Genomic DNA, 22,081 nt, shown 5'->3' with positions numbered 1-22,081 from the left:
TAATGCACAGTAAGCATGAAATAGGGGTTAGCTACTACCATTAATAAAAATAATAAACAAACTAATAATTTTGTCCATAGCATGTGTTTTTCTCTGACGTTATCTTGTTTGTTTGTTTTTTAAAGTTCCATGAGGCAGAGGCTCTATGCCTAGTTCACCCCAGGACCTAGAATGGTGCCTGGCACACATAGTACATTATGGCTCCCTTCTCCACTGCATCGCTGCAATTACTCTTTCGAGATAACCCAGGACCATCTGCTGCCAAATCTGAAAGACAACCCATTCTCCATTCAGCACCTTGGGTGAATTCTTTAAAACTGAATTAGATCGCACTCCCGTTTAACACACTTCAATGGACATCCTTGCATTGAGAATAAAATCTAAACTAGTTTTCGTGGTTTACACGTCCTGTATCATCTGGCCCTTCTGCCACATTATGTGGGTCTCTGTTCCAGTGCCACTGGCTCTGCATAGTTCCTAGATCATGCTCTCAGCCTCAGGACCTTTGCATTTGCTGTTCTCTCTGCCTGGACTACTAAGTTCCTTTCATGGCTGGCTCCTTCTCTGTACAGGACAGTAGTTAGAGACAGATTGTGAAACCAGACTGCTTGGGTTCCAATTCTGGCTCTACACTTACCTGTGTGAAGCAAGTTACTTAACTTCTTTGTGCCTCAGTTTCCTCATCTTAAAATAGGGATAAAGGAGCGTACCTCATCAAGCTGAATTATGGGAGCTAGTGGATAAAGTGCTTCGAACAGGGCCTGGTACCTGGCACGCACCACCACGATCTCCTTTCACCTTAAACACGGCCTCTTCGGAGACCTGGTTCTTTACCAGAGCACCCAGTACTCATCCTAATTTGTAAATATTTTATTTTTCTTTACTACTTGTGCTCTGTGAAGACAGGGAATTTGTCTTATTTACTAGTGTATGCTCAGAACCAGCACAATGCCTGCTACAGGGTAGTTACTCAGTAAGTCTATGTTGAATAGTTAAAAAAGTAGTTATTCTTATTTTCGTACCACCTGCAAGAAAGGTCAGGTACTGTGCCAAGGCAGAAGAGAGAGCTGGGATTTGTACCAGGGTTCCAACCACGTGCCTCGGCTGAATGGGGAATAGTTATGAGGTGTTCTGTAAACAAGTAGGTACACCACTGATTTTAGTCTCTTCATCCAGATTTTATTCATCTGTCAGATCTCCTAAGGCTGCATCTTCTGACTGAAGTTCCCTCCACGCCCACCCACCGTGGCGAAGCTGGAGTGCCCACAGCGCTCTGTGTGCATTTCTTAGCTGAGTCCTGCTTTTATGCTTCTGTACTGTTTCTCCCAATGCCGTCTTAGCTGAGGATGCCCTGCCCTTGACATACGTTCCTGAGCTCCACGCCCACTGCTGGGCCCATGGGACATGCTCAGTACGAGCTTGGAGAGTGACCACGGCCACGGCCTTTTCAGGAAGCTGGCCTGGGGCAGCTCTGCATTTCACACACTTTCATGGAAGAGATGGTGACGACAGGAGGGAGGTAGGCCGGCTGTTCTCTTACCTGATCTGTTGCAGCCGCTGGGGGCAAAGCCGTAGACAGTGAGAGCATGCGCAGGGAGGCCTCCAACTGCTGGGGCGGCAAGAAGAAGTTGGGTACCACGACAGGCTCGGGGCTGCTGTGGCAGTTAAGGGACACAAACACCTGGAAACCTTGACCCTTGCCAGACCAGCATCTGCACTGACTCAATCACCCCTGTTCGGGTTTTTTCTCTCACCTGGTTCTGCCCGTGAATCTGAATCCTTTGCTCAAGCGGTTCCCTCTGCCCGGAAAGACCTCCCCACTCCTAACAAAGCTTAGTCTATGCTCCCCAGGGGTCAGTTCAGATGCCGCCTCCTCCAGGAAGCCATCTCCTAATCTCAGCCCACAGCCATCCCTCCTTCCTGATCATCTAGAGCAGAGTCGGCAACACAAGATAATCCTTGATGAGTGAGTCCGATGAGTCTCAGTGTGTTTCAATATTCCCTCAGCTTCTCAAAGGCAGAGATGCTGTAGTTTCCTTCTGTTACCTTGCTACTTCCCTAGAGCTCCACAGGAGGCTGGGAGGTGGCAAGCATTGAATGCTACTTGCTGAGGGCTTGCTGGCCAAAAGCTGACCTGTTAGAAGTCGGTCAGACAGGGAAGGTGGCTCCAGCGGCAGTGCCATAGATTGGGGGGAGATGCCTGGCCCCGAAGGCAGGTCTGTCCTCCCGGTTGTTCTCTGGTCACATCCTGAAATGAGAGCTCTGCCTGGGAGGACACAGCTGGTCCCCCCAGTCTGGCCCTTGGAGGCAGGTACTAGACATTGCACGTCTCCTCCGTAGCCCCTGGAGATAGCCAGGATTGTGTTGAGAACATGGTGTTCTACGAATACTTGTCCAATCAAAGCAGATTCAGTTTGGGAAGGGAGGGAGGGGGCTATTTTGATGATCTAATTTTTTGTTTCTGTTTAATAAGCTAAGTATGGTTTTGATTCAAATTGGTTTATCATCATTCTTCCATGCTAGACTTTGAACTCCAAGAGGACAGAGATAATCTCTCTTTTCATAGCCATACTCCTGTTACCTGGCTTAGCACCTGGGACACAGTACGTGTTCAACACTGAATGAATGAAACGCATCGTTTCCTGCGTTGGTTCAAGTCCCTGCCTCTTCTTCCGAGGGCCTATTTGTGATCACTGCTCCGTCAGCTGATGCTGTGGGGGAAGGAACAGCTTTCTGGGAGGTCAGGGCTGTGTCTGCAACACCGAAGCTCCGCCTCTCAGCCCATCGCCTCCTGCCTTTCTAAGGGTCCTGTGCCAACAGTAACCTCTCCCTTATTAGATAACTTCAGGAAACTCCACTTGTTATGCCTGTTTCTTCACCAGTAAAATGGATGTAATAATAGTACCTTTCGTTTTGAGGATTAAGAGTTTATCCAGGCGAAGTGCTTAGAATGGTGCCTGGCACACAGCAAGCACTCAGTAATTGTCATCTCCTCTTGTCTCCGGTTAATGGGGAAAAGGGACTTGTTCTCACTGTCCTTACACTGGTGCCCTCACCCACGGAAGTCTGCCTTCCATTCCCCGCTTTGCACTGTGAGTACAGGTCAGGCCGGTGAGTACTGGGCCGGTCTTAGGTGTCAGGGCCGACCACTGCTCCCTGACGCCCCCACACCGCCTCTCCTGCTCCTCTTGGGGTGTCTGTTCTGCCTGCCCCTACACAGTGGTGATCCCTGGGGCTGTCCTGTGTGTGGGCCTCTTTCCACGCTCTCCCTGCGGCCCTTATCTATTTCCAGACACCTACCCTGTGGCTTACAGGCTCATGTACAAAATGGAAATCTGCTCTTCGCCCCAAACGATCTTTATGTGCTGTTCCCTATCTAGTACATGACATCACTACCTAGTAACTGTGACAGAAATCTCTAAGTCATACTTTTCCCCTTCTTTGTCATCCTCTGCCCCTCCCTATCTAATCCTCGCAAATCTCGCCCACTCTTCATCATAAAGCCATCTATGCTTTAGGTCAGACTTTCTTCATCTTTTATTATTATTATTGCAAGTTTCCTACCTGGTCTCCTTGCTTCTGGTTTCCCCTGATCTAATCCACTTTCTACAGGGAACTGGGTGACTTTTCCAACATGTAAATCTGACCATATCACACTTTTGTTTACAAGATAACATCTACTGAACACTGTGTACTAGGAACTACATTAGGTAGTTTTTATCATTCATTTTAATTTTCACAACAACCCCAAGAAAAGTTCTACTATTTTAAAGATAAGGAAGCTGAAGTGTAATTTGCTTGCTGCAGAGTCCAAGCACCTTAGGCAGGCATAAAAGGCCCTCGAAGATGCAGCCCTGCCGCACCTCTCACCGTGCCACTAACCCCTGGGCTCTAACTGCAGTGAACTGCGGCCCACAGGCCAGGTTCTGTCCCCTGGCTACGCCTCTGCACACAGTTTGCTTCCTCCTCTCTGTCCACAGAAGACCTAGTCATCTTTGAGGTTCCCTCTCATGCCTCTTACTGGGAAACCTCCAAGCAGAGCTCTGGCAGCTTCCTTCTCTTGCTCCTCAGCATTTGGTCCATGTCTCATCACAGCACTTAGAACAACAAACTGTCATCACCTGTCTCCTACCTCATACTGGGAACGTCTTGAGGTCAGGTCTGGTTCAAATCTCTGTCCTCAGCACGCAGCACAGGGCCTGGCAGTACTTGTTTTTCGAAAGAATAGGTGGGAAGGTCTGAATTGGGGCCTGTGACTGCTCCGCCACTGACCACCCACTCTGAGCATAAGTAAACTGACCATAAAAGGCAGCGACGTCAGAAGCCAGGATGAGCAAGGCCAGGCCCGAAGTCTGCCGGAGGCCGTCTGCTTTCGTGCTCAGCTTCCAGGCATTCCGCTTTGAAGCCTTTCCCGAGACCCCATCCCTACCCTTCGGTTTCTCTCTGCCCTGCATCAGGGATCACGTCTGTGTGGTGTGTGCAAACGTTTCCACTCATGTGATTTTCTCAAGAATCCTGTGAAACTAAGATAGTTCAGTTCAATCTGTATTTACTGATCTCCACTCTGTGCAATGTCTAGTGCTGGGAACACACAAAACAGACAAGGCCCCTGACCTCCCTGGAGCGTATATGGTCTGGTGGGTAAGGGCTTCTTGCCTCCATCTAATAGGTGAAGAAGCTGAGGCTCATATGCCCGAAGTCACAAGGAGCTGGGTCTACAAGGGCTGACGTCACGCCCCCTGACTTCTAGTAGAGAAAGATCTCTATTCAGTCAAGCGGCTGCTTCGCTTACCAGCCACGCAATAACCCCTGCTTGTTGGATAGTAGGTGAGCTGATGAGACTGATCTGACCAACTGGTTAGGCTGCACATGAGGGCTATTGATGGCCCGAGTGGTTTCCTTTCCTCATAACATGTTCATCCGGATTTCAAAGAAGAGGGGGACTGCCGGCCCGGTGGTTCAGACGGTTGGAGCTCCGTGTTTCTAACACCAAAGGCTGCCGGTTCACTTCCCACATGGACCAGTAAGCTGTCAACCACAAGGCTGCTGGTTCGACTCCCGCAAGGGATGGTGGGCTGAGCCCCCTGCAACTAGCAACAGCAACTGGACCTGGAGCTGAACTGCACCCTCCACAACTAAGATTGAAAGGACGACTTGACTTGGAAAATGCCCTGGAAATACACACTGTTCCCCAATAAAGCCCTGTTCTCCTTCCCCAATAACACCTTTTTTTTTAAAAAAAAAAAAGAAGAGGGGGAATGTCAGGCGCCCCTTCTCCCCATCAACACTGCCACACTGGGGGGGCTTGGGCAAGTCCATTTCAACTGTGCCCACCTCCCCTCCCCTTGGCTCCATCATTTGGTTTTTTTCTTTTTTTAAATTAACATTAGGCAAGTCACTATAACTGAGCCTGTTTCCTTACATGCAAAATAAAAATGATGATACCGACCCTGAAGACTTGTGATGACTGAATGAAAAATGTATGTCAAGTTCCCGGCACCCAGTACATGCTCCATCAGGGGTAGCGTTCCTCTTTCCCCTCTCTGCACCCTCCATTTCTATTTCAAATGAGATTAATGGTCTCATTCCTTAGAGCTAGAGCCTTGCCTTTATGTGTAAAATGCCCAGCAGATTCATCAGATAAATCAGGCGAGGTGAGGCTAATAAATACGTTCCCAACGCCTACACCCAGTTCAGAGCATTACGCTGCAGAGCGCTGGTGTGAACGGGAGAATCGGCGCATCCTGCCATGCAGGTGTTTCCTGAAGGGTCTTCCCACACCCCTCCGTGCATTCCGTGAGGGTGGCAGCCTCTGCTCACGCTCTCACCAGGCTGGCCTAAGCACCAGCACCCAAAGTGCACAGAGACGGCCTAAGGGGCTACTTATGGGGAACATCAAAGGATACAGGAGGCGGCTCAGCTTTGTGGAAACCGCTGACCCAGATGTCGCCTGCTTCTGCCTGAGGTCGGGGCAGTGCATGGGTGGCCCCGCATGGTTTTCCCGTTTGGCCCGGGAGGCTAGGTGCAGAGGGAGTTCCTCAAAGCTATCAGCAGAGTCACTTAGCTCACTGGAGGCAGCTGCATCCTCAGCTTGGGCCCTTGGCTTGGGCTCCTGGTCCTGATCTGCCCTTGGGGAGCAGGGGTTGCTCTGTTGGGCTCCTGAGAGTGTCACGTGTCGGATGAGCTGAGGGTCTGCTGAGGCAGGCTCTCCAACCCTGGCCTCAGAGCCCTCACGCTCATAAGGAACACGATTTCGGCTGGCAGAACGCTGCCTAGGCTGGTGGGGGTTGACAGCCCTTTCTGGGCTGGACAGAAGGCTGCTTTTGACCTTGAGCTCCTCGCTGGGGCAAGGCTCTAAAGAGGGACAAGAGGCGCCTCCTACCCTCTGCACCTCAGCAGCCTGAAGGCTAATGATCTCACTTGTGTCCGACATGAAACTGGACCAAGGGCTAGTCTGGTCTGTTACGGTGGTGATCTCATTGAGTGTCCTGGGCTCAATGATGTCTTCTTCATAATCCTCATCGCTGTAGGCGGGGCCAGCCTCAGTGTCCTCACTGCTCTGCATCCTTGTAACGGGTACTGTGTGTCCCAGGGTCTCATGGAGCATTCCTCTGCCACTCGAAGTCTCTTCAAGAGTCTTCGGGAGAGGTGGGGACTCCGTGCCCTCATCTGGAGCTTGTGCCAATGGCAGGTCTGGAGTTGTGCTTCGTTCTTCCATCGCCTGATTGTCCTGAGCATCTGAGAGCGTGGGAACTTCTCTACTTCTACTCCTGGATCGGTGAGAACTCAAAGACGCTTGGGGATTCCTGGTAATCGTCTGCAGATCTGAACAGCAACAGATATCACTCTTACTACAAGGCAGGGCACAGACCACTCAACTTTCCCACACTAGCCTCTAGCTTCAGAAGTATTCTTGCAATCAGACTTTGGACAAATCTTAAAGACAGTTAAACCACCCAAGAGTCAGTGAAACTATATTCAAGGCAGTACAATTTCTAGCACTTTATTCTAATATCAGAAGACCAAAATCTAATCTATTCATAGTTGCGGTTACATCTGCAGAAACGCTTTCAGACACTATCTGCTCCTGTTCAGGAATTCTCGGGAGCTGGGAGTTCTGGCGGGCATGTTCATGCTTCCATTTACTTCAGTAATTACCTATATTAAAAACCAAAATGAGAATCCACTTATTTACCTATTTGATAACAGCTATTAGAACTATCTATTTTACCTGGAAAACAAAAGCAAGGAAATATCTATCACCCAGACGATAAGGCAGGGGAGGTTTACAGAGAAAGTGGAGGAGCGTGGTGTGTGGGGGAAAGAGCAGAGGCTTTGGAGCTGATCAGTCTTTGGTTCAAATCTACCCATTTTGTGGTCGCCAGCAAACTATCCTCTCTGAGCCTGTTTATCTTTAAAACGTGATTAACACCAGTCTTTCCAAGAGGTTTTGGCATAAGAATACATGGGCTTACATTGTATGGCACATATAAAGACAATAAATGGAAGCTACTAGTCACCTCAAATTGTTTTGGGGATAAAATGGAAGGGAATAAATTAATTAATAGGCCCAGTACATGATATATGTTTACATGATTATTTGAGAGGGGAAAGGAATTGGGAGGCAAATTTGACTCCCAGGGGTAGTGTCATGTCTCCCTCACAGCACCTAAGAGAGTGCTCAGCCTACAGGAGGTACTGGCTGAGTTTAATACATTAATTTTCAGGTCTCAACGGAGAGCGAGTAGATTTATGAAAATGGAACATCCCTACCTGCCAATAGGAACAGGAAGCAGGAAGCAGATTTAGTTGATCCCGGTCCTTTAGCCTGAATTACCCTTCTGTCGTGGAGCAGTGTTTCTGCTTTTTATAAACCAGCCCATCCTTTAAGGCCTTGCTCTATAGCATCTCCTCCAGGAAGCCCTCGCAGATGCACCAGCTAGATGAGATGACTAATCAGCTTTGTTCTATATGGAAGCACTTAAGTACATGTTATTGTGTAACTGTCTGTCTATATAATTCTCGCATCTGATTGTGAGCTTCTCAAAGGCAGAGACTATGCATGTCTGATTCTTCTTGCAATTTCAGGTCCCAGCAAAGGACTTGGCATATGGCTGTAGCATAAATGAAACCCCCATTCAGTAACACACTCCCAAGCCTCACTCATGCCTACTGTCTAATGACTTCTTCAAAAGCCTACTGAGACAGGATGGAAGCAGGGGGAGTTTGTTTAAACTGGTTTCCCCGATCCAATCATGTCTCTCTTTCAAAATTCACCCTCTGCTTGTGAAAAACCGTTCTCACCCTGTCATTCCCTTGCTTAGAACTCCCCATTTTCTTCCAGGATAAAGATTAAACTCACAAGCTTGCCTTCAAGTCCCTCCAGCTTCAATCCTTCAATTGTTTCCTCGCTCCACGTTTAATATACCCCTTTAAAGGGATTCCCTATTTGCTCTCACCTCTATCCCAAACAAGACTCCCTCTGTTTTGCTGTTATGCTTTCTTTCTGAGGGGTAATTTCTTTGGTTGACTATAGAATGTATGCTTGATAAAAGCACAGACAATGCCTGTCTTGTCCACCCCTGTCTCTTCTTGGAACTAGTAACAAAACAGTGCCTGGCATAGTTGGTGCTCAATAAATAACTGACTGAATATTATTTCCAAGCAAATGGAAGCCAAAATACAGAGTACACCTCTGGGGCCCTGGCTACCAAAAGGTTAGATATCTGGGAAAAGAAGGTAGGAAAAAGGCTTGTACCTAATATTAATCCTGGTGGCTTCCCCCTCCCCTTAAACAGAGAAAATGGAACTTATTCATCCCTGTGTACAATTTACACATTTTCCTTGAGCAAAAATGACACCAACTAAGAGCTAAAGGTGCTGATTCAATTGATTTCTCAATATTCCCCAAAGCATGCCCAATATGTAAGTTTCTAGATTTCAACCCTGGATTCTGATTAATTTTGATGGAGCAGGACCCAGGAAAACAATATTTCAAAGTTAAGTCCCCCAGGTGACTGTCACATTCAGGCAAGTCTGAAAATACTTGTTCTAGAGCGACCCCTGTCTGGGCTGCACAGTGGAATCACCTGGGGAGCTACGAACCATCCTGACGCCTGGGTCCCACTCTCAGAGATCCCGCAGCAGCTGATCTATGGTGCAGCCTGGACGCCTGGATTTTTAAAAGCTCCCGCAGTAATTCCAATATACAGCCACAGTGAGAACTACTGCTTTCAGGGGTCTTTCAAAGGGTGGACAGTGGAGTACCAACATCTAGAAGCATCTGGGGTCCTTGCTAAAAACACAGACTTTTGGGCTTTGAAAATCAGAATTTGAGATATATCTATAAGTTGATTTTTTCTGAAAATAGCATGGCACAAGTTCAAGAACTGCTACTGAAGAACTCATCGAAGCCACCTCCCTCTTATTTTCTTTTTTTAGTTGGGGAAACTTCAAGAAGGGAAAGGGTATGCTCACAGTCAAATACTAAGTCCATGCCAGAAACCACCAGAGACCCCACCCGGGTGTCCTGTCTCTCAGGCCAATGCTCTTTCCACTGCACATGCTCCTGTGCCCTTTTCAAAAGGAAGACGATACATGAATAAGAAGGATGATGAAAGCTGTTGGTCTCTGTTGGTCACAAGGGCTTGCCTGAGGGCAGACATTCCAGTGCTTTTGAATATGCTCTCGGTGACCATAACTCAACAAGAGGGGCCCTGAGCCATACCCTTGATTAAGGAGCCGACTTGTAACACCAGATTGTTGGACTTCTCCAGGATGCACTGGCTCCCAGGGTCTAGGCTGCTAGCTCCTGGCGCATGACGGTCCCTATGGCTCTCCTGGCGCTGCAAGACGGTCTGAGTCTGAGGACTGAGGGGAAGTGCAGGCTTGGTGAGTTTCTGGCTGAAATACCGCTGGATCTGATCCAGCTCACTCAGATTCCTCCTGTAGAAAAAGGGGAGTAGAGGACAAAAGGGTCATTCACTGCGCTTACAAGCATCTTTTATGTTCTGCTGACATTCTACTGCCTGAGCGAGGACCTTAATACCTCTCACTTGGTCTGTTAATACTAAGGCCCCCCTCTCTCCAATCCCCCAATTCATCCTTCACTTCTCTGACTATAATTCCGCTGCTGGGGACAAATTTCTCCCCCTTCTGTCTGGCTAATGTGATTCCTCTTCTGATGTCCAGCAAAAATCCTGCTTCCTTGTCGGGAACCATTCTTGACCATCATTCCAGTCCTCATGTCCTCTTACTCTGACAGAATAAGGCTAACACTGACCTTTGCTACCTCATGACCTTCCTGACCGCTTAAGCAAGCGGCCTCTGCTCGTCAGCCTACCCTGGCTCTCTGCATCGGTTTAAGGGCCGCCCCTTGGTGCTCCACAGTTCTTTGTTCTTTCAATCACATCACATATTTGTTTCACATTTATTTCCCAAAGAACTATGAGCTCTGTGCTGATTCCTTTGTATCTATTACACTCAGCATAGTGCTTGGCACAAAATAAATGAATGTTGAATGGATAAATAGACATGAACACATTACTTTAGAAAACAAGGCAAAACAAAACAAAAAACTTCTGTTCAAAAACCTTTAATGGGGCCACATTCATTCTTATCATTCTGCAGTGAGAAATCACACCAACTACTACCACCTTCATTTGCATAGGATTTTATGTTTTATGCTTTCAAATACGTTCTCTTGTTTAATTCTAAACAAGATAATTGGCCAACCAGATGAGATCAGTAATTATTGTTTTACTAAGGAAGGTGAGGATCGCAGAATTTAAGTGATCTGCCCAGGGTGAGTCGTAGTACGTAGCTGCATGCTTGGGACTCCAAGTTTTGTGTTTTTTCCATGACAATAGACGGGTCCTATCTCAGATTCATTCCTGTGTCTCAGCTCCTAAATGCTGGCACCTGAGTTCAAACTACTCCCCTTGCTCTGTCCCTGTCGCATTCAACTTTCAAGGTGCTTATATTTCTCCTTTTCAAAGGAGAAATCGCCCGAGATCCCCGCCTCTCCCTAAACTCCTTCACCCTTGGTATCTCCACTGGCCTGCTGTCTTAGGTTTTCCTTTAGTTTTCTCATTATGTGTTAGTTTCCCTAACTAGGCCATCAGCATCTGGTAATAGAAGATAATATCTCAAACTTCTCTATTTCTCTTGTATCCTCATGTGCCTCATACAACTGGTACAACATAGACACCAAATACCGGGGAAGTGAACCCAAGTCCTTCTATTGTTTTGTTAGGAACAGTCTGCATGTCTTAGAGTCAAATCCAGATGAAATGAGAGGACAAAGCTGACCCTTATTCTGCCACTAGAAGCCACAACTCTATCCAATCACAGTGGATTTACTTAGGGGTCTGTATCAGGGGGTGCGCTACATGGATAAACACCTGTAGCAGGTACATATGGAACAATGGTGTAACCATGTAAACACGGTGGAGCTTCAGAAAACACGCAAACCCAGCTAGCCTTGTCAGAGGTTCTGGGTGTAGACTCTACTAATACCAAGTTGTAATTTTCTCATCTGTGAAAAAGGTTTATTAATACTTGCCCTGAGGCCTCATAGGATTCCCATGACTCAAACAAAACACTCTTTTAGGGCTTTGTGAATGCAAGGAAGTAATGCAAAATTCATACTGACTTGTTTCCTTTCCATTCGATAATTGATAAGGTATTTATGGCAGTGGTTCTCGAAACCTGGCAGCAGCAGCATCACCTGAGAACTTGTTAGAATGCAAATTCTCAGGCACTATTGAATCAAGAACTGTGTGGGTGGGGCCCAGCAATCACTGTTTTAACAAGTCCTTTCATGTGACTCTGATACATACTAAATTTTGAGAAGCACTGCTCTAGGGCAGTGGTTTTTATCCTGGCGATTTTGGCCCTAAGAACGCATTTGGTAATGTGTGGAGACATTTTTGGTTGTCACAACTGGGGGAGGGGTGCCACTGGTGTCTGGTGGACAGAGCCCAGGGATGCTGCTAAATATCACAGGACAGGCCCCCACGGCAAAATATCTGACCCAAATGTCAACAGTGCTGCGGTTGAGAGAAACTGCGCTAGGGTAAAGGAGAGTTTCTTTTTCTCTTTTCTCAGTGGGTTCTAACATATGTTATGAGAATAACCCAATAAAATGCAGCCACACCATGGGTGGTTTTACTTAAATAGCCTCCAGTCTCCAGCTGAGACTAAAATGAGAATTCGAACATTTAACTTCCCTGTAATATAAGTTTGGGCAATATTCCATATATTAGCACAACTGTTCAATCCTTTTTAACCCATGTCCCAGAAATCAAAAATATCTTACCAATCTTTCTTTTCTGAGCTTGTTTTATGAAAGCAAATAATAGGTTCTTTTGTTTTCCAAATACAAAATCTTTCAAATATTTTTTCCTCACACTTTACACTCTCCCTCCCCTCCCCATCACTTTCCACTTGAGAACCACTGTTTTAAAAGTCCAAACTCTTAGCCTAACATTCAAGGCTCTTCAAGATCTGACCCCTGCAGAACTCACCCTGCTCCTTACATCTTCTGCTCAGCTTCATCCTAATTGCATCCTAATTGGTATTTCCCCAAACCTGACCCGCTGTTTTATGCCTTTGGGCCTTAGCATGTTTTTTCTGTACAGAATGCCCTTCACATTTGTTGATCTGTTCCTTCAAAGATCAGTTCAAATGCTGACTTCTTTAAATCTTTCCATGACCAACCCAGAATGTTACTCATCCCTCCGTCTACCCTTGGCCAGGAAACGTGCAGCTCTTATCACACATCATTATCATTGCCTGGTAACCGGCTCTCTCCTCCCCTAGGAACGGCAGAGCCAGGACTGGAAGTCAGGTCTATACGACTGTGAGCCAAGTCCTTTCCACTGCACCCCACTTCTTCCTAGACAGTGCAGGCGCTAACCCAGACTATTGGAAATGGCCCTTTCAACTCCCACAGTGCTGCTCTGGCTCAGGTCCTGACTCAACTAAGAAGAGACGGGGAAGCACCAACAGGACAGATGCTGGGCTAGAAGAATTCAGTGGTTATGAGGTATAAGACCGTGGGCAGAATGAAGCTTTGTAAACCATAAAGCAGAAGAGAGGCTGTGTAGACGTGAGGGCAGTTATCATTAAGTTTGGTGAGCAGTGTAAAGTTCCTGTATTTACAGGTCCCTGAGTTGAGACAGATTCATCTATGAGGAGTCCCATGAGGCTCCAGGGTCCAATTCGAAACTAACAGGCACAAAGGCCCCTATTAAACCTCCCAGAGTGGTGGACGCTGGTGGACCAGCTGTAATGCAGGTTGCCATTGCCCATTCACCTCACGCTCCACTATGATTTCCGTGTCTTTTCTCAGCAGAGGACCTCACCTGAGAGAAGTCAGGATGGACGTATGGGAGGACAAGGGTGACGTGGTCAGTGTGTTGTCACTCGGCAAGCCTGCCTCTCCCTGCTGCAGGGACTCATGGAATCGGCGGACGTTCTGCACGTGCTCTTCATGGCGTGATGCCTGGTTTCTTGTGGCACCGCTTCTGTCAGGAATAATAAGGGCACAAGAAATTCCTCACTAATGAGAAAGCCCCTGGTGTGACAATAAACCAATCACCCTCCTGAAATGCTATTGCAAATCCAGACCCACTACCCCAGGTCTGGCTTCATCGACAATTGTTTGGATTACAACGATCTCTCAAATTATCTTGCCTTCAGTCTTACCCACTCCCCTTTAGTAAATCCCCCACATTATAGCCTGAGTGATTTTTTTAAAAACACGGATCTGAAATAACAATAACAAGAACGTTTATGGAGTCTTTATTACATGCTAAGCACTGTTCTAAGTATTCAGTGTGTACTGACCTATCTAGTCACCATCATTTCTTTCTAGCTTTGGTTTCTCTTTTTTATCTAGAGAGCAAATTTCAAATTCCTTAGCATGGTATTCAAGAACTTGATCCCAGCAATGATCTTCCTCCTTTTAAATAACAGCTTTATTGAGATGTAATTCACATATACAATTCACTCATTTCAAGTGTGCAATTCAATGGCTTTTAGTATACTCACAGAGTTGTGCAACCACCATCACAATCAATTTCAGAACATTTTCGTCATCCCCCAAAAAAACCCTATGCCCGTTAGCAATCACGCCACATTTCCTTCTCTCTTCCCAACCCCGACCCAAACCTCCCAGGCCTAGGCAACCATTGATCTACTTTCTGTCTCTATAGATTTACCTAATCTGAATAGTTCATATAAATGGAATCACACAGCATGTGGTCTTTTGTGACTGGCTTCTTCCACTTAGCAGAATGCTATCAAGCTTCATCCATGGTGTAGCATGTATCAGTACTTCATTCCTTCCCATGGCTGAATAATTTTTCATTGTATAGATATATCACATTTTGTTTATGTACTCATCAATTGATGGACATTCTGTTGTTTCTATTTTTTGGTTATTAGGAATAATGCTGCTACAAACATTCATACACAAGTTTTTATGTGGACCTGTTTTCATTTCTGTTGAGTCTATACGCCTAGGAGTGAAATTACTGAATCATTTAAGTACTCTCTGTTTAACCTTTTAAGGAACTGTCATATTGTTTTCCAAAGCAGCTGTACCATTTTAAAATCCCACCAGCCATGTATGAGGGCTCCAATTTCTCCACATCCTCACCAACACTTGCGATATTTGTCTTTTTGATCAGAGCTATTCTAGTGGGTATGATGTGGTATCTCATTATGGTTTTCCTTTACATTTCCCTGCTGGCCAATGATGTCAAGTATGTTATCATGTGCTTATTGGACATTTATGTATCTTTTTTGGAGATAGGTCTAGTCAGATCATTTGCCCATTTTTTTTTTTTTCAATTGGGGAAAGGATACAGGACTTTATTGGGGAACAGTGTGTACTTCCAGGACTTTTCTCCAAGTCAAGTTGCTGTCCTTTTAATCTTAGTTGTGGAGGGTGCCATTCAGCTTCAAGTTGTTGTCCTTTCAGTCTTAGTTGTGGAGGGCTCAGCTCAGCTCCAGGTCCAGTTGCTGTTGCTAGTTGCAGGGGGCACAACCCACCATCCCTTGTGGGAGTCGAACCAGCAACCTTGTGGTTGAGAGGATGAGCTCCAACCAACTGAGCCATCCGGGAGCTCAGCGGCAGCTCAGCTCAAGGTGCCATGTTCAATCTTAGTTGCAGGGGGCGCTGTCCACCACCCCTTGCAGGACTCGAGGAATTGAACTGGCAACCTTGTGGTTGAGAGCTCACTGGCCCATGTGGGAATCGAACCGGCAGCCTTCGGAGTTAGGAGCATGGCACTCTAACTGCCTGAGCCACCGGGCCAGCCCCCCATTTGTCCATTTTTAAATGAGTTATTTATTTGTTTTTATTATTGAACTACAAGAATTCTTTATATATTCTGGATGCAAGTCCCTTATCAGATCTAAGACTTGCAAATATTTTTTCCCATTCTATGGATTGTCTTTTTACTTTTTGAGGGTGTTGTTTGTAGCATGAATGTTTTTAATTTTGGAAATTCAATTTATTTTTTCTTCTGTTGCTTCTGTATTAGGTGTCGTGTCTAAGAAACTGCCTAATTCAGGGTCATGAAGATTTACTTTGTTTTCTCTTAAGTTTTATAGTTTTCTCGCTTAAACTTAGATTTATGATCCATTTAACTTAAAATCATTAATTTTTGTATATGGTGTGAGGAAGGGGTCCAACTTCAATTTTTCGCATGTGTATATCCAGTCATTCCAGCATCATTTGTTGAAAAGACTATTCTATCCTCATTAAATCATCTTGGCATCCTTGACATCTTGGCATCCTTGGCACATGGGTGTATTTCTGGATGTACATTTCTACCCTTATGTCAATACCATACTGTGTTGTTTATTGTAAATTTGTAGTAAGTTTTGAAATCAGGAACTTTGTTCTTCTTTTTTAAGACTGTTTTGCCTTGAATTTCCTTGTGTCCCTTGAATTTCCATATGAATTTTAGGACTAGCTTGCCCACTACCATAAGGAATCCAGCAAGTGTTGTGCTAGATCTGTAGATCAATTTAGGGAGTACTGCCATTTTAACAATATTAAGTTTTCTAATTCATGAACATGGTATGTCTTTACATTTCACATACTTCTACTCTCTGACTCCATTTCCTCCCATCATCAAGAAATCACTCACCTCCCAGGAGAGGAGAAATGAAGCTCCTTTGATGAGGTGTGAGCAAGTTGTTCTGGGGTCTGTCTTGCAATGTAGCTGGGAAACGCAGCATACGAATTACAGACAGGGAAGGAAAATGGACCGTATATTGGGATCTGTAGAAACAAGGAGAAAAATGGTACATTTGTCACCACAAATCCTTTTGAAACAAAGCAGCAGAAATAAATTTGTAAAATTTATTGTATATATATAAATATATTTTACTGAGTATTTTTTCAGTATAATTATCTCATATAATTTACTGAGCATGTGTTGAACACTGTACTAAGCAATTTAGATGCATTTTCTCATTTAAATTTCACAATAATCTCATGAGGTAGGTACTGATATTATCCCTGTTTTACACATTATGCTATCAAATTGCTTTTTATTGTTTTATCTATATTTATGAGCTTATAACTCTAGCTTGTCTGTGAACTCCTAGCTGGATATCATTTTACATATACTTTACACATGAGGATAATCTGGCTGTGATATATATTTCTTGTCTCATGACTACCAGGGTTGATGTGAAGAAAAGACCTTCTTACAAAGGGACTATTTAACTCTTTGTTATTTTCTCAATCATTCATTCATCCAATGTTTACTGAGGCTGACTCTGCCCGACCTGGGCTTGGCAGGTGGGAGAAGAGAGATGGAAAAAACAGTCTTCACCTTGATGGAGCTCCCCCACCTGGGACAGTATGAAAAATTCACATGTCCGTTATAATTAAACTCCTTGAAAGAGTTGTCTATACTTACTATCACCAATTCCCCTCTTCCCATTCTCTCTCTCTTAATTGTTTTTAATGATAGACCAGTGATTTTAATGTACCAGAGTTTTTAGAAAGTTCAACCAATTAACATGGTTTCAGATTCCACACTGCAACTAATCTTATTTTATTTAAATTGAGATATATTTGATATGTGTGTGTGTATATATATACATATTTATTTATTTAATTTAAATTGAGAGATAATTCATATATTATAAAATCTACCCTTTCAAAGTGTTTAATTCAGTGGTTTCCAGTATCTTCAGAGTGTGCATCCATCACCACTATGTGATTCCAGAACATTTTTATTACCTCGAAAAGATCATGAGACAAATATACAACGTGTTCTGTAAGCTAGAAAGTACCAAGCACATGTAAAGGACGTTCTTACAGGTTTTGCTCAGTAGAACCCTTATTGATTAAGGATGTGAATCAGGGTACATACCAGTGATCCTGGAGTCTCCACCCCACGTCTTGTTTGCCTTTCTTCTTTGAAGTGCATCAAACTCTCCAAAGGGGAGATAGCAACTTTTATCTGCCCCTGGCACTCTCCGCTGAAGTCTGTGATGTTGTACCAGCCACAGACAAACTGGAAGCCAGAGAGAAGCGGCGAGAGGTCCACTGAGGCAAAGCCAATCACTCTCTCCTCCTCTGCAGGGGAAAGAAAGAAGCTGGGCAGTGTGGCGGGGCATGTCCTACCACTGGAATTAGAGGCTACACGCAGGGAAGCTGACTCGGGGGGCTGGGCCGCTCCGTGATCCCCAAATCAACAGAAAAGACAGATAATGAGGATGAGAGAGACGGCAACCACAGCGTGATTTCACTACCATACATTCCCTTTGCAAAGGAATGGCAGGGAAAAGTTGGCAAGCTACTAGGAGACACCCCTCCAATACGAGAAACACTTGTTCTTTCCCCTGGGTTATCATGTCTCCGTGATTTGCCTCAGGGTAGTGGGTCTTGAAAGAAATCATTTGAAACACCATCACCCTTGGAATTATGAGGGATTTGCATTTTCTTTTATACTTGTCTGTATTTTCAAAATTTCCCCTAATATAAATAGTATTACATTAAATTAAAAACAAAAAATGACACAAATCACAAAAGAAAGACAAATAACTCCCTGGAAAACCAGTACGGGATGCAAAATGAGCTTGGGCTCTGGCTTGGAAGGGGGCTGCCCTTCCCGACTGAGAAGACCCTTTCCTGGCTGGACAAGCTACCATGCAATGACCTTTGTTCTCAGGCTCATTGCTTCTTGTTCCTCATTTCTGATCTGCAAGTAGCCGGGGACAAACAGGCGCCTGACTCTCCACAAGTTCTTACTCTGTACTGGCTCCACCCCCTACGCGGAATAGCAAAGGGTGACTCTACCAAACGTGGACACAAGTCTCACTTCTCAAACTGCTAAATAAATCAAAGAACGCAACTGTTCAAGAGGAGGGGTCGTGAGTTTCCCAGTTCCTTGTGCGTGCTGCTGGTGACACTGAACTCATCCCACAAATGTCAGACAATAGCTATTTACACAGCTTGCTCTTCTGTAGACTGGGACCTACCTAAAAGCTAAGAGCAGGTATTACTCACTTTATGTGGCACAACAGCTCCCCTTCCCACATCATGAGGAACATGACAAACATCCACTGAGGGCGTGAGTGAAATGGCCAACGCAGCCTGAGACAAAGAAACAGTGCACCACTACAGCACAGCCGAGCATGGCTTTGACGTGAAAACACATCCCTCTAACTCGCCAAGCCTCAAGTCTCAAATATATAATGAGAAGTACTGAACCTGATTTAAGATATTCTTCAACTTGGAGAGTCTTAGAGTCTAGGAACGCTTGAAGTTGTGTTCCCCAGAGTAGACCATTCTTACCTACTGGGGATGGACAATGATGGCTAAAGCTATTCACCTGCACTCCAAAGATTTGTTACAGCTTTGCAAAGAAAACTAATCTTGCTTTACTTGGTTATTGGAGATGTAATCTGTCCTTGCTATGTTCTAACTTCAGGTTTAGGTAACCCCACTTTGAGGGCTCTAACATGAAAGCACTGTATCCTAAACATACTGGACTCTGGCTAAGTTGCTCACTGAAAAAAACAATGGCTTTGAAGAGTTAAATTTAACTTCAGATTCAGCAGGACGAGCCACCATTCTCTTTGCAGGTCTGGTAATCTTGAACTTCCCGCATTTTCTTTACTCTAGGCTGCTGTATTTGCTGTTCCCTCTGACTACAGTATGTCCTGCCCCTTCCCTTCTCAGTGGAGTACGCAGCACGTTCCAGGAAGCCTTCTCTGACATCCTAAGTCCAGCTTAGATGCCCCCTACCAGAACATCCCGTATTTGCCTAATCATATTACAGCTAGACTGTAAGCTCCGTGAGGATAGAAACCATGCCTTATTTTACCTTTGAATCCCTGGCACTTAGCATAGTGCCTGGCACAGAGTAGGACTCAGATATTTACTGAACACAGATTGATCTGGTTTGAGTACCTTTGGCAATAGGTTCGCCGAATCTGTGTGGAAAGGACGAAGTTAAGCAGAGAGAGGCATCTACATACACTGAGAGATAGTTTGGACTAGGCATTTTCCTCATCTCCATACACAATAGTGTCCTATAGGACTCTCTAGTGCTCCTGGAAGGTAGGGAATGTATTTTATTCTTCTCTGTACCCAACAGCCCTGGCACAGTACCTGACACATAGCAGGCACAGTGATAAAAAGAGCTCCATCTATTAAGTACCAATTATTCGCCAAATACGTTAATATATATAACATTACCTCCAATCCTTACAAAAACACCATGGGGCAGGTACTATTACCCTCATTTTTATAAATAAGGAAACAAAGGCTCAAAGAGGTAAATGATTTATCTCAGGTCACCATTTGTAAACAGCAGAGCCAAGATTTGTATCCAGGTCTACATCAGATCAAAGCTTATTCTTTTCTTCCTGTTAAAATAAGTACTAAATTAAGGTGTACTCTGAGCTGCTTTACGATTTCTGAAACACTTCAGAGAGAAGAGAAGAATAGAAAGCAAGGGAGGAGTGTGGAGCCTAACTCAACAGAGCAGGAATTCCTGGTGTTGATTCAGAGACAACCGATTTACGATCCGTTCCTGTCGCATTTATGAGGTTGGGCAGAGGTGAACCCAAGGCAGCGGCATGGAAGGGAGGAATCATCAAAACCCGAGCCCCAGCGTCACGCCCACACAGGAGCACGGGGGCAGGGGCAGGGAAGTTGATTTCCTTTATAGCCTGACTACTTTCAGGTCTTTATGAGGCTTCGGGGTTAGCTCTAAAAGGTACCAGTGGCTCCAAACAACTGAAGGTTTGGAAACCAGGCCCTAGCAGGAATCTCAAAGGAGCTAGATATACAGGTGGGATTTAGGGGGACAAAATTTTCCAAGTATAGGAGCTGTGAGACAGTTGGACGTCCTCACCACCTTCTTTGTCTGAGTCATCCAATCTTACCAGCATGGGGAAGTACAAACGGTGAAGGCTACACAGCCAGTGAGAACTGGGTCAAATTATAGCTCCATCGATTAGTAGGTGTATGACCTTAGTCAAACTTCCTTGGGCCTCAGCTTTTACATCTATAAAAACGAACTCATTATATTTTTACCTTGCAGGATTAGAGATGTTTATAAAGCTCTTAGCAAACACAGTGCCATTCACTAATGAAAACAAAAACTGAGATGGTGTTCACTAAACATCAGACATTCATTGAATTCTCCCAGAACTCTATGAGGTAGGTATTATTATTATCTCTATTTTATAGAGAAGGAAACTGAAGCACAGAGAAGTTAAGTTATTCACCCAAGGTCATACTACCTTGTAAGGGGCAGAACTGGTATTTGAATTTAAAGATTGTGGCTTGAGGGTCTGTGCTCTTAATGCCGTTGTATTATGCCTCTCAATAAATGGTAGCTGGGTGAAACCAGGTTCCAGGACCATGTCAGCACCGCTGTCCTGGGCAAGTTCTTAAAACACAGGAGGGTAAGCTGTGAGACTCTCATCTTGTGTACGGCTTGCAAATGCTAGGGTCTCAGTTACGTAGCCGAGTTAACAGAAGGCATAACATCATACAAAGGGGGGGGGGAATCACTTGTGTATGGCAGGCTGTCCATTATGATAGTTGAGATCCAACTGGAAAGATTCACATCTGGGATTTCTGCACTAAGCACGTAGTCAAACAAAACGATACGATTCCTAAGGATGTAAGTTGCGATGGTATTTTGTGGCATTTCCTCTAACATACTCAAATATATACGCATTCTCAGTACCAGTGTCATTGCTTCACTTGGTTAAAAAAAGGATTAGAAAACTGTCAACAGGGTGTGAGCTTATTTTTCCAAGAAGATCGATATTCACAGACTAGAGTTCATACCTCCTTTATGCCAAACTTTGAAGACCAGAGTTTGCTGTGGGTCCAAAAGAAGCTCTTTTGATAGCCTATTAAGAAAAACAACCACCATAAATTAACTGTGCAGGAAACTTCGAAGTATGAAACTTAAATTTGAAGAATATCTTGTAGTTAGCAGAGCATTTTCCTAGTGCTTCCGGGGTCATCTTCTAGGATATACTTTTGTTTTCACAGTTAAAAGAAGGAAATGGACGCTCAGAGAGGTGAAGAAACTCGTCAAGACTTGGAAACAGGCTCCCCTGATGCAGTCCTTTCCCCCCCAATAGTCACTGTCACATTCAAACTCTGTCTCTTTGAATTCCAGTTCTACCCGAGTGACCCTGAGCTTGGTTTTCTTTGAGCTCTGGTTTTCTTACCTATTAAGTGGGAGAATATTATCTACCTACAAGGTTGCTAGGAGAATCAAATAAAACAATTTTGTGCTAAAGGAATGATAAACAGTACCATTATTCATTTTTCTTCTAATCTTGTCTCTGCTACCTACAGGTTATGTAACTTCCCTCGGCCACGAGTGACAGGAGATTGACTCAATCTCCGATTTTTTGAGCTTTCCATAGGAGATCTAACATTTATTGTGTATCTGATAAGTATCATGAGGTAATTTTCTTAAATGTCATCGAATTTGGACCTCACAATAACACTGTGATTTACCCTACTTAACACAGGAGAAATATGAGGCTCAGAGATGTTATGTAACTT

General features: G+C 44.8%; 1 protein-coding gene across 8 annotated transcripts in view; it reads right to left on the bottom strand.

Moving 5' to 3' along the window:
* Positions 1-22,081, bottom strand: part of C2CD3 (C2 domain containing 3 centriole elongation regulator) — a 114,217-nt gene that overhangs the window by 13,078 nt on the left and 79,058 nt on the right. For 6 of the 8 annotated variants that reach the window (XM_019744372.2, XM_074335778.1, XM_074335781.1 and 3 more), the window contains 7 exons: positions 21,347-21,411; positions 17,406-17,611; positions 16,167-16,300; positions 13,368-13,529; positions 9,728-9,945; positions 5,907-6,825; positions 1,541-1,655 (listed from right to left, as the gene is read on the bottom strand). In XM_019744372.2, the coding sequence (XP_019599931.2) occupies positions 1,541-1,655; positions 5,907-6,825; positions 9,728-9,945; positions 13,368-13,529; positions 16,167-16,300; positions 17,406-17,611; positions 21,347-21,411 (1,819 nt within the window). The remainder of the gene's footprint in view (positions 1-1,540; positions 1,656-5,906; positions 6,826-9,727; positions 9,946-13,367; positions 13,530-16,166; positions 16,301-17,405; positions 17,612-21,346; positions 21,412-22,081) is intronic. The other 2 variants (XM_019744373.2, XM_019744374.2) reach the window with 1 other exon arrangement.

Source organism: Rhinolophus sinicus, linkage group LG06 (assembly GCF_036562045.2).
Source record: "Rhinolophus sinicus isolate RSC01 linkage group LG06, ASM3656204v1, whole genome shotgun sequence".
In the NCBI taxonomy this organism is placed as follows: Eukaryota; Metazoa; Chordata; class Mammalia; order Chiroptera; family Rhinolophidae; genus Rhinolophus; species Rhinolophus sinicus.
Note: the sequence above shows the minus strand (reverse complement) of the source record. Positions and strands in the feature narration are given on the sequence as shown.